At 40.5% G+C, this 17049-nt stretch overlaps 2 protein-coding genes across 4 annotated transcripts in view; both read left to right on the plus strand.

The window, feature by feature from the left end:
- The window catches only part of LOC131689753 (dystrophin-like), a 250208-nt gene extending 246703 nt beyond the window's left edge, over positions 1 to 3505 (plus strand). The window contains exon 2 of the mRNA XM_058975049.1: positions 1398 to 3505. Coding sequence (XP_058831032.1) covers positions 1736 to 3505 — 1770 coding nt within the window. The 5' untranslated portion in view covers positions 1398 to 1735. The remainder of the gene's footprint in view (positions 1 to 1397) is intronic.
- The window catches only part of LOC131689751 (dystrophin, isoforms A/C/F/G/H), a 1859985-nt gene that overhangs the window by 1425226 nt on the left and 417710 nt on the right, over positions 1 to 17049 (plus strand). The gene's annotated exons all lie outside the window — the stretch shown is intronic.

Below are 17049 nucleotides of genomic sequence, written 5' to 3' on the forward strand. Positions count from 1 at the left end.
TAATAAGCTACCTGTTAAAGCAGGCGTCCCTCAAGGATCAAGCGTCGCACCTGTACAATATTGTTACCTCTGATCTTCCAAATCTACCTACAGGCTGTAAAAAGTCACTTTTCTGTTATGCTACTAGCATCTCAGCCACTGGTAGGAGTCTTCGTATTATCTGCAGTCGACTGCAACGAAGCTTGAATATTTTCAATAACTACCTGAAAAAATGGACAATTTCCACTAATGCGGCAAAAACACAATTGATTGTGTTTCCGCATAAGCCAAAAGCTTCTTCTCTTAAACCAAATAATAACCATATTATTAAATTTAATGGTCTGAATTTACCGTGGTCAGTTAAATATTTGGGTTTGATTTACGATAAAAAACTTACTTTTAAGGATCACATTGAAGGAATCCAAACAAAATGCAACAAATATATGAAATGTTTATACCCTCTTATAAATAGGAATTCTAGGCTCTGCCTAAAGAACAAACTATTAATTTATAAACAAATATTTAGACCGGCAATGCTATATGCAGTGCCAATCTGGGCAAGTTGTTGTACTACTAGGAAGAAATCGCTTCAAACGATTCAGAATAAAATTCTGAGAATGATTTTGAAGCGTCCTCCCTGGTTTAGCACAAATGAGTTGCACAGACTCGCAAACATAGAAACATTAAAAATTATGACGAACAGTATTATAAGCAACTTCCGACAAAAATCGTTGCAATCTTCAATTGCAACGATTAGCTCTCTTTATAGTTTATAAGTTAGTTTATAAGATTTGTTTAGCTTCTTATTCACAAGACAAGTAGGTTCTAAACGTCCTACTGAAAAAATACTTAACTGCGAAAGCATATTATATCTGAATAATAATTAACTGAATTATGTAAACAATAGGGATGAAAAGTCACCACTTGTGGCTGAACACCCAATATACGAAATTAGAAATGTAATGCAAACAAAACAATATAATCAAATAGTAAATAATATATAAAAAAAAGCAAAAACGACATGATATTTGAATTGAATTTAAAATTCAAACGAAAACATAAGTTTGTGTTACAGATCATGAAAACACACAAACTTACTCATTTACTACAAATTTCTCCCATGTTTACTAATTTAACTAAATGTATTCAAATTATCAGCACTGTAACGATGATTTTTCAGACCAATCTATCTTAGTAAGAGAAACCCTCTAAAAACAAAAATAACATCGCGGGTCCAAAATACTTCAGTAAGGAATAAAATCGTGCAAATTATCTTAAAAATTGGTGCACTGACTTTTTTCTGTGGGTTTGTAGCGGATATGTTGTGTGTCGTGTCACTATAGAAACATTATAGTGATTCTATAAGACTTCGCAGAAAAGCTCTAAAGATACTATAAAGATAATTTAATACTTCGCAGAAAAGCTCTAAAGATACGTTGGTAATCAAAATATAGTAAGAAATTGAAAACTACAACTACAAGTTACTAAAAAGGAAAAGTGAATAACATTTATAGTGAATCGTCGATTTGTGTGCAAAGTGATAAGCGATAAAATAATGACATCGAAGCCCATTCAAAATGGAAACCATAAGGTATTTGTTGACAAAAACTCTTCAGCAGTCACGAAGCACAAACAAACGTCTATTTTGGATAAAAAATAGTCGTTGCCAATTGTCTTTAGCGTATCTCCCAAGATTTCACCTGCCTCAAATATTATTGACAAGGTAAGCATCGATTGCCACTTGGAAAATTTCGCAATGCATCGAAAAATTGCATTGAATGACGGTAACGAGCTAAGAATAGATAATAAAAACATTTCGTTACATATTAATAATCCGTTCGTTACTACATTTGTTACTCAGCATCAGCAGCAACAAAAATGCGATACGGCGGAAAATATGAATAGTGGATGTTCTTTAATGCGACCCAGACGACCTTACAGCATCGCTGTCGAACCACAATCACAACGATTGAAGAACAACGAAGTGAAATGTCCATGTACAAATTGGAATGAAAAAAATAATCTAGAACATTCATACAATGTTATTTATTATCCTGTACAAAAACATTCAGATCACCCACCTTCCTCTTCACCGGTAGGCTCGATTAAATCGATTAATCAAGACCACGAAATCTACACTCAACCCCTCCCGGTTACAGCACATTCCAATGCTATGATTTCTCCAGTAGTTTCCCAAACACGATCGCAGAGCATTCCACGGCAGAATGGAAATAAAGGCATAATCAATAACCTCCCTATTTTACGCCCTAGCAGTTTGGACCGGAACACACCTTTGGGTCAACATTCGACAGTTTCTAGGAAACGAATGACCCAACCTGGTTCATCAACCGACAGAATTTCAAACGGAATTGGAATTCGTCAATCGGCTACATTTCACGGACAGCCAGCGGACCCAGGTGTTGTGTATAGCAATATGAGTGATTTGACCCGAAAAGATGTAGTACCAATAGAAAGAAAACAGATCCGACCAGTTTCATTTGCATACGGAACTGTCCCGGATCAAATATTTTTGGAAAAACAGCTACAACTGTATTCAGAACAATTGCGTACAATAACAGAAAGTGTGAAAAGGTTCTCGGAACAAGCCAAACTATTGCAAGAATTGAAGAAACAAAACTATCAACCATCACAAAACAACTCCACTGTAGGAGAATGCAATACGAAACCTCAACGAATACAACCATCGCCAGCGGAAATGACAGATAATGAACGTGCTGACACTCCCTCACATCAGCTCAAGTTGTTTTTAGAGAGTATACGCAGTTCAATGAGAGAGCCTGAAAAATTGAGAAAAAATGACAATGAAGACGATAGGGATAATGATATCGAAAACAACACAGTAATTGAGAACGTAGAACAGGAGGCATACAAGCCATGCGATCAGCTACGTAAATGTTTGGATTCTATGAGATCAAAGCATGTGGACACTGAACACTCGAATATTCAATCTAACACATCCGAAAGTACGACACAAAGGCCTTATGAACACGTTAGTACGAATAGTGAATTCGAAAAAAAAGTTGATAATAGTTTGACAACCGGTACTAATAGTTGTGATGATGTCAACAAAAAAAATCAAAAATACTTTTCATTTGACACTGAGAATAAGGAAAAATTATCACTGAATATTGCTAAAACTTCAAAAACAGTGGATCAGATACTGGACAAATTTCATCTTCTTGCAATGAATGCGAAAAGTGCGGATTCTGTGGAATATTTGAAAAAATGTTCCGATGCATTGAAACAAACATCTGAACAAATTAATCTGTTCAACATGGCCTATGCTAGTGGAAACAATTCAAGCTTTTATGGCGCTAACAATCATAACAATGCATTCGACGACACTCAATCTAGTACTACTCCAGGATCTATACGTGAAGCTGTTCAAAGTTTACTAACCCAACCTAGAAATGGTTTCCAAATCATGGATGACCGAATGGCGCTTTTCATCGATATTTTGGATACACAGGATAAATTTAGTCAGGTAATTGAAGTATTGCTATAGTAGATCGTGTTTGTGTTCGTTTGTTAAATAATTTGTCTGCAATTAGGTATCAATTTATCAATATCGCCTTTCACTTCGGAATTTTCCTACGTAAATTTCAGAAAAATCATCAAATAAGACATCACAGGTAGCACTAGCGCCCTACAGATATGCACATTTTCAAGAACTGTGCGTATTCGATATCTCAACGTTCTATTATAATGATAATAATTTGTGCATGGAATATCTCAAAACAATTTGGAATCCTCATAAAAGTTTGACTTAACACTGGTTTAAAACTAAAGCCTATACGGAACTTCAACATCCTATTAAGGGGGGATTATCGTATAAACCGTCCAAATCATACTGAATTTTTGCGCGTGGTTCAAAAAAAGTTACGGTGTTGAAGGCTTAAACTTTTTTAATTTTGAAAACTATATGATAACAATTAAATTTTTTCTCGTGAAAATTCAGTTTATTTGGAAGACATTAATCTTAATATTAAATTAACACTCGAGCACTCGCGCTGTTATAGTTTTTACATCATTTTGAGATTTTTCGTTATCATTTTGTTGCAAAGACTCATTCCTCATGTTCTGGTCAAGATATAATCATTCAACAATTCCACGAAAAAAAGTTATACGATCTCTCAAAATTCTGTAATATCTAGTAGAATCGTTCCTTACCTAAAAATCTAGGTGGTTTTAAAAGAGGTCATATTTCAGCATTATTTATTTTTGTATCAAAAACCCAAAAGAAGCATAAGGAGAAATAAGTAAAAGATTTTTATAACTGTATTCGTTTTATTTTTTTTGTCGAAAATGAACCGTTTGATAATAATATAGTTTTCATTTCAAGGACTCAAACCATGGACTGACTCTATTGGCTGTACCCGATTAGGCATAAATACGTTAGGCATACGGACGTTTGGCATACGTACGTTGGGCATAATGGACATTAGGCATAAATACGTTAGGCATAATGGACGTTAGGCATAATATACGTTAGGCATAATGCACGTTAGGCATAATGGACGATTGGCATAATAGACTTTAGGCATAAATTATCACTTCAAGAAAATAAATTTTTGGCGATGGTGGCCTAGTATGATAAGAACGTAAATGTTTGAACATTTTTGATGTGGTAGAATTACTCTGGAAGCTCAAATTCGATCAACATTTTGTTCTACTATATATACTTAAATAAATCTGAACTCAAATAAAAGAAGCAGACCGAATGCGTGGTATGCGGAAACTCAGCTTGGGTTAATTTCTCTACATACAACCTATAAATTTCAAATGACTAAAATAGCGATTTTCTTTGGACTGGTATGAACACTGAAGAAGACAAGTAATATTTGAAATACTAGTATCTGATTGATGGTGAAAAGTAATGATTTTTCATTATTGTTCACCACTCAACTTTGGACCGGATCTAGGAAACGAACACTTCTGGGTTTTCGGTGCAATAACTCAAAGCGGTTCGATATCACTTATAAATTTGGCAGACGCTCTCCGTAATTTATTGCACTATTGAATATAAACGAACGGTGTACAAATTGACGCAACCGATGTGATTCAGAGTTTATTTGAGACTGATCATTTACCTATTTCCGAACAAGCTTTCAACCGAGATACGATTCTTTATCCTCGATCAATATTTGATTCTAGTGATAACATGGTTATATAATATTGATTATAGATCATATGAGTAGCGACCGACTCACATGCTTGTAGTGAACGGATGCCTGGTAGCACCGACCATTTAAGCGTTAGCTACTCTTTCTCTGTTTCTCTTCATCCCGGCCGCCTTGCAAGACCTTTCAACATTTTTTCTATCTATCTACTAATACTATTACGACTACTAGGACTGTTAACAATTTAACATCAATATACAAATAAAAACGCCGTCCGGTGGTAACATTGTTGTTCCTTACGCCGTACTTGATAAAACGTTGCATCGGCATCGTTGTTGGTTATATTCTGGAGTGCTGTTGGATGCAATTTCATGTGCTGGTCTGTAGTTTTATTTCGTTTCTGCTTCGAGTGGACTGTATTTCGGATTCTACCGCTGCGATGATACGACCTGCTTCAGCCATGTATCTCCAACATCCAGGATTCCCCGGTGATGAGAGCGAAGGTTGTTGACATCGATCGACAGAAATGATGAGAGGCTGTTTTTTAAACGGAATTTACACACAATTACAGGACTTCCCTGGAGCGGAGGCGTTCGCGACCTCTGCGGGTGCTTCCAGCACCAACACTATCCACTGCTGCCTTTATCAACCTCTGATTCTACGGAGTTTCTGATGCTTGATGATTTGCTAACCTTGATGCGACGATGTACCGACTTTTTCCTTTTCGATTGTTGCCCGGTTGCTTACTTCCACGACGATTGTCTGACACGCAGGGTAATAAGAAAAATTGGCGGATGCAATGTGTCATAAGGGCTGGACATGTTGATGGGTTCGTTGATTGTAAACGGATGTGAGACGTATGACACCCGATTGTAAGGAGCATGTGACCTGACAATTCAAATGAGATAGCATTACTTTCCTTTTTGGCATGTGGATACTCTCAGTCTCCACGGCATTACACACGCCGAGTCTAGAGTCCAGCATGCTACACTAGACCGCAAGTAACTCGAAGCTGTGGGTGTGAACCATGATTGACGTTTCTGTAGGATGCGATACGGACCTTAAAATGACAGGGAACAGCAGATCCGGACCGGGGTCCAAGGGGCAAGGGACAACAGTCCTGGCAAAAAAGAAATCATATTACTTTTTGCTCAAAATAAAATACATAAAGACTTAACTGGTGCGCGGGGGTCTTCCAACCCCCGCCGGCGTCCGAAACGCCCCGTTGGAGGAGACTCTATTTCTCCCCTTGTAACGATGGTTCGTTGTCTCTGATTGGTATGATACAAATCTTGGAGATTCCTCTCACATATATTCCATCCTTAGCTTGAACTGCGGCGACGCGAACCTTGCCGTCGTCCCCAGTGCGCACTTCCATCACACGACCCATTTGCCATCGTAAAGGAGGCAGGTTCTCCTCTTTCAGTAGAACCATCATTCCTACTTGTAAATTGTCGCGTTGTCTGGTCCACTTTGTTCGATTATGCAAGTCCGAAAGATACTGCGTTGACCACTTCTTCCAGATCTTCTGCACGAAGTCTTGGGACCTTTGCCATGCCGATAGTCTGTTCTCCTTAATCATCTCAAGATTCGGTTCAGCGATGGCGGTTAGCGGCCGTTGGACGAGAAAGTGGCCCGGTGTCAAAACCTCCAGATCATTTGGGTCACTGCTCAGTGCTGTCAATGGTCGAGAATTCAAGCACGCCTCAATTTGTACCACTACGGTAGTAAGTTCATCGCAAATTAACGTATTGGTTCCAATCGTTTTTTTTTTTGAAATGGCTTTTGGATGATTTTACTGCCGCCTCCCACAAACCACCAAAGTTCGGGGTTCTTGCAGGGATGAAGTTGAATTCAATACTCTCAATCATCGCCTCCTTCATCACAGATTCCTGAAATTGTTGTGCACTGAACAGGCTTGCAAGTTCATCAAGTTCTTTTCTAGCTCCGACAAACGTTTTGGCGTTATTACACATTATTTATTTATTTATTACATCTTCGATATATATATATATATATATATATATATATATATATATATATATATATATATATATATATATATATATATATATATATATATATATATATATATATATATATATATATATATATATATATATATATATATATATATATATATATATATATATATATATATATATATATATATATATATATATATATATATATATATATATATATATATATATATATATATATATATATATATATATATATATATATATATATATATATATATATATATATATATATATATATATATATATATATATATATATATATATATCGTACAGATTACACTTAATTCTATAGCTAGTGTCAATGTTGAAAATTTCTAATTGCTAACTTATAATTAGATTTAGTGGTATGGAAGTCATAAACTAAGACAGTTTCGTTGAATCTGCTACATCTGTCTAGTGGATTGTTCTGGCAATATGCTGTGCGGTGCCTGAGAATCCACAGAAGCGGACGATTCCTTATATCACGAGGGGAACAAATAAATGAATCCTTGAGAGAATGTCGGGACAGTCAATATTGTTCGACAACATATCGAAAATGAACATTCTTTGCAAGGACGTGCGGCGAGACTCCAGCGTTGGCAAATCTAGCAACATGCATCTATTAGCTAAGGCTGCGTTTGAAACGATAAAAACAGTCTCACCACCTGAGGAGCTGTTATGGGTCTACTTGTCAGCATTTGACCCCAGTACGACGGATGATGAAGTTTCGACCCTAGTGAAAGAATGCCTGGGCGAGGATATACAACCAAGGATAGTTCGTCTAGTTCCTAAGGACAAGGATGTCACATCTCTGAGCTATATGACATTTAAGATCGGCGTTCGTAAATCTTATAGGGATAAGGCCCTCTCCAAACAAACCTGGCCAGAAAACATTTACTTTAGGGAATTTGTGAATAACTCAACAAGTCAACGACCAATTATCAGGATTGCAGCAGAGAGGAATTCATCTGGTGGTGCTCTGTAGCTCAACGCTATACCGGAAAATCTCTTTCTAACTTCATTTTCCTCGGCAATCAACATACCTGATGAATCGGAGACTTCTTCTGTGTCAGGTAAAGCCAAGGAGGGTATATGTCCTTCCGAAGCAATTATAGATTCTGCACACACTCAAAACAAATCTCAATTGCAGTCTGTCTACAAACACAATTCGTTTGATTCTACCATCATTGCAAACCTGCCTGGCAAACAACTTCAATGTCTAAGTGGAAAGTTAGACCGCATCGCTTCTGCTCGCTCAGAACGCCTCCCACTACAGACTGCTGCTGAACACAACAGTTTAGACGCCGTCACCGAAGATTATCTGCACAGCAGTCGACTGAAATTTCACCCTTCTGACCCGGTCGTGCTCTCTAACGATTTGAATCAACTAAATGAAGGTGCACTTTGTTTGTCGCTGCCATCGCCGGGACGCCCGTTATACAGCACTACGGAAGCCCCCAAGCGCTCCGACGCAGTCGCGCTACCAGCCAGCGACCCGCTTAGTCGTCCCGGCCCTGCGTTTGGAGGTCGTGAGGGGGTCTTCCGAACTCCCTTCTCAGGCGAGTATTTTGCTTTATATGACAGTTCGCTTTCTGAAAACCACTCGGTTTCTAGCGTTCCATCACCAAGACCACATCTACAAAATCACGCTGCGCTGCCATCACCGGGACGCCCGTTATACAGTACTACGGAAGCCCCCGAGCGCTCCGACGCAGTCGCGCTACCAGGCAGCGACCCGCTTAGTCGTCCCGGTCCTGCGGTCGGAGGTCGTGAGGGGGTCTTCCGAACTCCCTTCTCAGGCGAGTATTTTGCTTTACATGACAGTTCGCTTTCTGAAAACCTCTTGGTTCATAGCATGCCGTTGCGTACAACTCCAGCTTTCCTGTCCGTCTACTACCAGAACGTTCGTGGAATGAGAACAAAAACGCAGGCTTTCTTGTTTGGCTCACTTCCTGCGACTATCACATTATCGTTCTCACCGAAACCTGGTTACGTGATGATATATTAAACACCCAGCTAACGACGAACTACACAATCTACCGATGCGATCGCAACTCTTCTACCAGTCATCTACGTCGCGGAGGTGGTGTTCTCATAGCGATAAAGAAACATCTAACTGGGACTATTCTAAAAATGCCTGGATGTGAATGTTTGGAGCAAGTTGTGGTACGCGTTTCAATGCCAGGTCGATCGTTATATATTTGTTGCATTTATCTAAGGCCGAACAGTGATCCTGACTTGTACAATGTTCACTTTTCTGCAGTCCAAAGCATCCTGGACAAATGAAATAGGCGCGACAATGTACTTGTTGTAGGTGATTATAATCTTCCTAATCTTCGGTGGATTTTTGATGACGATTATAAGTGCTACCTTCCTGAAAATGCAACCACGGAACAAGAGACGGCCACCACAGAAACTTTGGTCGCTGGTGGATTGTATCAAATCTGCTCTGTTAGCAACGTGAATGGACGAACCCTCGACTTAGCTTTCGTCAATGACACGGACGTGTTCGAACTGATTGAGCCTCCCACATCTATACTGAAGGTTGACCCTCACCATAAACCCTTCGTTTTAAGACTTGATATGCGTTCTGATGACGGTGAAGCTTTTGATACAATAAACGACGACTTCAACTTTGACTTTACTCGATGCAACTTCGATGAAGTCTCAATGGCCATTGGTGCACTCAATATATGAGATTCTTCGCCGTAATGTTCCTACAAAACGTCTCAGAAAAAAATCAGAATATCAATTTCCGTGGTGGAACGCTGAGCTTGGTCGCCTACGCAACGTACTCCGAAAACACCGAGAGCGATATTTACATCATAGGACCGACGACAATAAAACTATTCTTCGTCAAACTGAACTGCAATATGAAACAGCCCGGAACAGTGCATTCGGAGAATATCTGAACCAAGTTCAGCGCAGCCTTCGAAATAATCCTTCGATATTCTGGACATTTATAAACAGCAGAAAACGTTCAGTGGGTGTACCAGAAAATGTCTATCTTCGAGACAAAAAATCACAGTCCGCTGCCGAGTCGGCGAACCTTTTTGCGGATCACTTCCGAGATGTATTTTCCAGCCCTCCTGTCTATCCATCGCAACAGTACCTTGAAACATTGCCAACGCATAATATCAACCTTCCTCTTCCTAACGTAAATGATTCTGATGTAGCGAGCGCTCTGTCCAGCGTTGATTCTTTGAAAGGGCCTGGTCCGGATTGCTTGCCTCCTGTGTTTATAAAGAATTGTGCCCGAGCACTTTCTGCACCAATAAGTATTATTTTTCAGCGTTCAATCTCGGAAAATATTTTTCCAATGGCATGGAAAGAAGCTGCTATAGTTCCTATTCATAAGGCTGGAGATAGGCACAATGTTGAAAACTACAGAGGAATCTCGCTGCTGAACTGTCTAGCTAAAGTTCTGGAAAAGTTTGTGTACGCTGCTTCTTCCAACATAATCGACGAACGACAACACGGATTTATGAAAAAACGCTCCGCCACTTCGAACTTGATGACGTTCACGAGCCTTCTAGTTCCAGCTGTAGAGATGCGTCAACAAGTGGACGCTATATATTTTGATTTCGCAAAAGCATTCGACAAGGTGCCCCACAACATTGCTGTTTTGAAGCTGGAGCGACTAGGTTTTCCTGAGTGGGTTACCAGATGGCTGCATTCTTACCTCTCACAACGATCTGCCTTCGTTAGAATTGGCACTATATGCTCAAGCGCATTCGTAACACCAAACGGTGTGCCTCAAGGAAGTCACCTAGGGCCACTGATCTTTCTCTTATTCATGAACGACCTCTGCACCCGCATCAACTCTGAAAAACTGCTCTATGCTGATGATCTAAAAATCTTTCGTTCAATTGCTTCAGCACTCGATTCTGCTGTGCTCCAAGACGATATAGCCAATATAGAAGAATGGTGTTTGCTGAACGGTATGCAGATCAACATTGATAAATGTAAGATGATAAGTTTCGGACGCTCGGCAAATATAAGGCGTTGCGAATATACTCTTCAAGCCTGTGTCATCGAGCGGGTGGATTCTATCCGTGACCTGGGAGTGTTATTCGACAGAAAACTTCGTTTCGCCGACCACATCACTGCAACAACGGCGAAGGCTTTTGCAACATTGGGTTTTCTAAAACGTAACGCTGTCGATTTTGTGGATTTCTACGTACTGAAATCTTTATACTGCGCACTGGTCCGGAGCACTTTGGAGTATGCTGTACAAGTATGGGCGCCATACAACGCCGTTCAAAGTAGCCGACTGGAGCGCGTTCAGAGAAGTTTTGTACGATTTGCTCTCAGAAAGTTGCCTTGGAATGACCCTATCCGTCTTCCGCCGTATAATAATAGATGCATGTTGGTAGATTTGCCAACGCTGGAGTCTCGCCGCACGTCCTTGCAAAGAATGTTCATTTTCGATATGTTGTCGAACAATATTGACTGTCCCGACATTCTCTCAAGGATTCATTTATTTGTTCCCCTCGTGATATAAGGAATCGTCCGCTTCTGTGGATTCTCAGGCACCGCACAGCATATTGCCAGAACAATCCACTAGACAGATGTAGCAGATTCAACGAAACTGTCTTAGTTTATGACTTCCATACCACTAAATCTAATTATAAGTTAGCAATTAGAAATTTTCAACATTGACACTAGCAATAGAATTAAGTGTAATCTGTACGATATATATATATATATATATATATATATATATATATATATATATATATATATATATATATATATATATATATATATATATATATATATATATATATATATATATATATATATATATATATATATATATATATATATATATATATATATATATATATATATATATATATATATATATATATATATATATATATATATATATATATATATATATATATCGTACAGATTACACTTAATTCTATTGCTAGTGTCAATGTTGAAAATTTCTAATTGCTAACTTATAATTAGATTTAGTGGTATGGAAGTCATAAACTAAGACAGTTTCGTTGAATCTGCTACATCTGTCTAGTGGATTGTTCTGGCAATATGCTGTGCGGTGCCTGAGAATCCACAGAAGCGGACGATTCCTTATATCACGAGGGGAACAAATAAATGAATCCTTGAGAGAATGTCGGGACAGTCAATATTGTTCGACAACATATCGAAAATGAACATTCTTTGCAAGGACGTGCGGCGAGACTCCAGCGTTGGCAAATCTAGCAACATGCATCTATTATTATACGGCGGAAGACGGATAGGGTCATTCCAAGGCAACTTTCTGAGAGCAAATCGTACAAAACTTCTCTGAACGCGCTCCAGTCGGCTACTTTGAACGGCGTTGTATGGCGCCCATACTTGTACAGCATACTCCAAAGTGCTCCGGACCAGTGCGCAGTATAAAGATTTCAGTACGTAGAAATCCACAAAATCGACAGCGTTACGTTTTAGAAAACCCAATGTTGCAAAAGCCTTCGCCGTTGTTGCAGTGATGTGGTCGGCGAAACGAAGTTTTCTGTCGAATAACACTCCCAGGTCACGGATAGAATCCACCCGCTCGATGACACAGGCTCGAAGAGTATATTCGCAACGCCTTATATTTGCCGAGCGTCCGAAACTTATCATCTTACATTTATCAATGTTGATCTGCATACCGTTCAGCAAACACCATTCTTCTATATTGGCTATATCGTCTTGGAGCACAGCAGAATCGAGTGCTGAAGCAATTGAACGAAAGATTTTTAGATCATCAGCATAGAGCAGTTTTTCAGAGTTGATGCGGGTGCAGAGGTCGTTCATGAATAAGAGAAAGATCAGTGGCCCTAGGTGACTAGGCACACCGTTTGGTGTTACGAATGCGCTTGAGCATATAGTGCCAATTCTAACGAAGGCAGATCGTTGTGAGAGGTAAGAATGCAGCCATCTGGTAACCCACTCAGGAAAACCTAGTCGCTCCAGCTTCAAAACAGCAATGTTGTGGGGCACCTTGTCGAATGCTTTTGCGAAATCAAAATATATAGCGTCCACTTGTTGACGCATCTCTACAGCTGGAACTAGAAGGCTCGTGAACGTCATCAAGTTCGAAGTGGCGGAGCGTTTTTTCATAAATCCGTGTTGTTCGTCGATTATGTTGGAAGAAGCAGCGTACACAAACTTTTCCAGAACTTTAGCTAGACAGTTCAGCAGCGAGATTCCTCTGTAGTTTTCAACATTGTGCCTATCTCCAGCCTTATGAATAGGAACTATAGCAGCTTCTTTCCATGCCATTGGAAAAATATTTTCCGAGATTGAACGCTGAAAAATAATACTTATTGGTGCAGAAAGTGCTCGGGCACAATTCTTTATAAACACAGGAGGCAAGCAATCCGGACCAGGCCCTTTCAAAGAATCAACGCTGGACAGAGCGCTCGCTACATCAGAATCATTTACGTTAGGAAGAGGAAGGTTGATATTATGCGTTGGCAATGTTTCAAGGTACTGTTGCGATGGATAGACAGGAGGGCTGGAAAATACATCTCGGAAGTGATCCGCAAAAAGGTTCGCCGACTCGGCAGCGGACTGTGATTTTTTGTCTCGAAGATAGACATTTTCTGGTACACCCACTGAACGTTTTCTGCTGTTTATAAATGTCCAGAATATCGAAGGATTATTTCGAAGGCTGCGCTGAACTTGGTTCAGATATTCTCCGAATGCACTGTTCCGGGCTGTTTCATATTGCAGTTCAGTTTGACGAAGAATAGTTTTATTGTCGTCGGTCCTATGATGTAAATATCGCTCTCGGTGTTTTCGGAGTACGTTGCGTAGGCGACCAAGCTCAGCGTTCCACCACGGAAATTGATATTCTGATTTTTTTCTGAGACGTTTTGTAGGAACATTACGGCGAAGAATCTCATATATTGAGTGCACCAATGGCCATTGAGACTTCATCGAAGTTGCATCGAGTAAAGTCAAAGTTGAAGTCGTCGTTTATTGTATCAAAAGCTTCACCGTCATCAGAACGCATATCAAGTCTTAAAACGAAGGGTTTATGGTGAGGGTCAACCTTCAGTATAGATGTGGGAGGCTCAATCAGTTCGAACACGTCCGTGTCATTGACGAAAGCTAAGTCGAGGGTTCGTCCATTCACGTTGCTAACAGAGCAGATTTGATACAATCCACCAGCGACCAAAGTTTCTGTGGTGGCCGTCTCTTGTTCCGTGGTTGCATTTTCAGGAAGGTAGCACTTATAATCGTCATCAAAAATCCACCGAAGATTAGGAAGATTATAATCACCTACAACAAGTACATTGTCGCGCCTATTTCATTTGTCCAGGATGCTTTGGACTGCAGAAAAGTGAACATTGTACAAGTCAGGATCACTGTTCGGCCTTAGATAAATGCAACAAATATATAACGATCGACCTGGCATTGAAACGCGTACCACAACTTGCTCCAAACATTCACATCCAGGCATTTTTAGAATAGTCCCAGTTAGATGTTTCTTTATCGCTATGAGAACACCACCTCCGCGACGTAGATGACTGGTAGAAGAGTTGCGATCGCATCGGTAGATTGTGTAGTTCGTCGTTAGCTGGGTGTTTAATATATCATCACGTAACCAGGTTTCGGTGAGAACGATAATGTGATAGTCGCAGGAAGTGAGCCAAACAAGAAAGCCTGCGTTTTTGTTCTCATTCCACGAACGTTCTGGTAGTAGACGGACAGGAAAGCTGGAGTTGTACGCAACGGCATGCTATGAACCAAGAGGTTTTCAGAAAGCGAACTGTCATGTAAAGCAAAATACTCGCCTGAGAAGGGAGTTCGGAAGACCCCCTCACGACCTCCGACCGCAGGACCGGGACGACTAAGCGGGTCGCTGCCTGGTAGCGCGACTGCGTCGGAGCGCTCGGGGGCTTCCGTAGTACTGTATAACGGGCGTCCCGGTGATGGCAGCGCAGCGTGATTTTGTAGATGTGGTCTTGGTGATGGAACGCTAGAAACCGAGTGGTTTTCAGAAAGCGAACTGTCATATAAAGCAAAATACTCGCCTGAGAAGGGAGTTCGGAAGACCCCCTCACGACCTCCAAACGCAGGGCCGGGACGACTAAGCGGGTCGCTGGCTGGTAGCGCGACTGCGTCGGAGCGCTTGGGGGCTTCCGTAGTGCTGTATAACGGGCGTCCCGGCGATGGCAGCGACAAACAAAGTGCACCTTCATTTAGTTGGTTCAAATCGTTAGAGAGCACGACCGAGTCAGAAGGGTGAAATTTCAGTCGACTGCTGTGCAGATAATCTTCGGTGACGGCGTCTAAACTGTTGTGTTCAGCAGCAGTCTGTAGTGGGAGGCGTTCTGAGCGAGCAGAAGCGATGCGGTCTAACTTTCCACTTAGACATTGAAGTTGTTTGCCAGGCAGGTTTGCAATGATGGTAGAATCAAACGAATTGTGTTTGTAGACAGACTGCAATTGAGATTTGTTTTGAGTGTGTGCAGAATCTATAATTGCTTCGGAAGGACATATACCCTCCTTGGCTTTACCTGACACAGAAGAAGTCTCCGATTCATCAGGTATGTTGATTGCCGAGGAAAATGAAGTTAGAAAGAGATTTTCCGGTATAGCGTTGAGCTACAGAGCACCACCAGATGAATTCCTCTCTGCTGCAATCCTGATAATTGGTCGTTGACTTGTTGAGTTATTCACAAATTCCCTAAAGTAAATGTTTTCTGGCCAGGTTTGTTTGGAGAGGGCCTTATCCCTATAAGATTTACGAACGCCGATCTTAAATGTCATATAGCTCAGAGATGTGACATCCTTGTCCTTAGGAACTAGACGAACTATCCTTGGTTGTATATCCTCGCCCAGGCATTCTTTCACTAGGGTCGAAACTTCATCATCTGTCGTACTGGGGTCAAATGCTGACAAGTAGACCCATAACAGCTCCTCAGGTGGTGAGACTGTTTTTATCGTTTCAAACGCAGCCTTAGCTCCACGAATATTAGCGATTTTGGTTTTTAGCTGGTCATCTTCACGCTTGCGCTTAGGTGTATTTGGAACTGGATTATATCCAGCAGTCCTATTCCAAGGCGTATTTACGGTTGGAGATAACGGTTTCGACTCAACTTTTACCGAGAGAGCTTTTACGACGTTTTTCAAATCAGCAATGTCGTCCTTTAAGGATTTTAGAGAATTGTCGTCGGGAATTGGATTCTCGTAACAACGTGAAGACATTTTACGGAAGTTGTCGCTTGAAAACAGGTCAGCGCAGCCGTTACACATCCAAAATAAGTTTCGTGGATGGATTCCTAAGACTTCTCTAATATCATAATCTACTTTAACACATATCATATGGAACGAGTTTCCGCAGTACCCACGACAGATGATGCGGTCAGAGTCATTAACGACTTTCGAGCAGCTAGTGCAAACCATGCTTCCGAGAAATGGAATAACGCCTAGCGGGTATGCAAAATTCGTGTCTTGTACTTGCACGCGATATATGTTGAGCAGAATCGAGCACTTGCCAACTTGTACGCAATGCCGGTTGAGCACTACTCGAGGCGAGATGTGTTGCTATTAACCAGCAGATGTCGCTTCGGACAGAGAAATCGGGCGTGCCGGCAGTGATGATGACAAGTGAAAAATATAGCCACAGAATACCAAAATTTCGGATCACGATTTTTTCAAAAATCCACTCGCGAATCCCGAAAACTTCAACATGAAAACACGACGACACACGGAAAACAGTAAACAAACAACGATCAAAGATATCGCGGCGCACAAAACAACCGAAAAATAATTAAAAAACATTCAACTCTGTTGATGAGCGCGACTTAGTACAGCAGTGATGCCAAACTTATCAATGATGGTTTCGACCTACGTGCCACGAATCGCTTCAATGGGTTGTAAGATCCGCTACTATCTCC

This window comes from Topomyia yanbarensis, chromosome 3, assembly GCF_030247195.1.
Source record: "Topomyia yanbarensis strain Yona2022 chromosome 3, ASM3024719v1, whole genome shotgun sequence".
Lineage (NCBI taxonomy): Eukaryota > Metazoa > Arthropoda > Insecta > Diptera > Culicidae > Topomyia > Topomyia yanbarensis.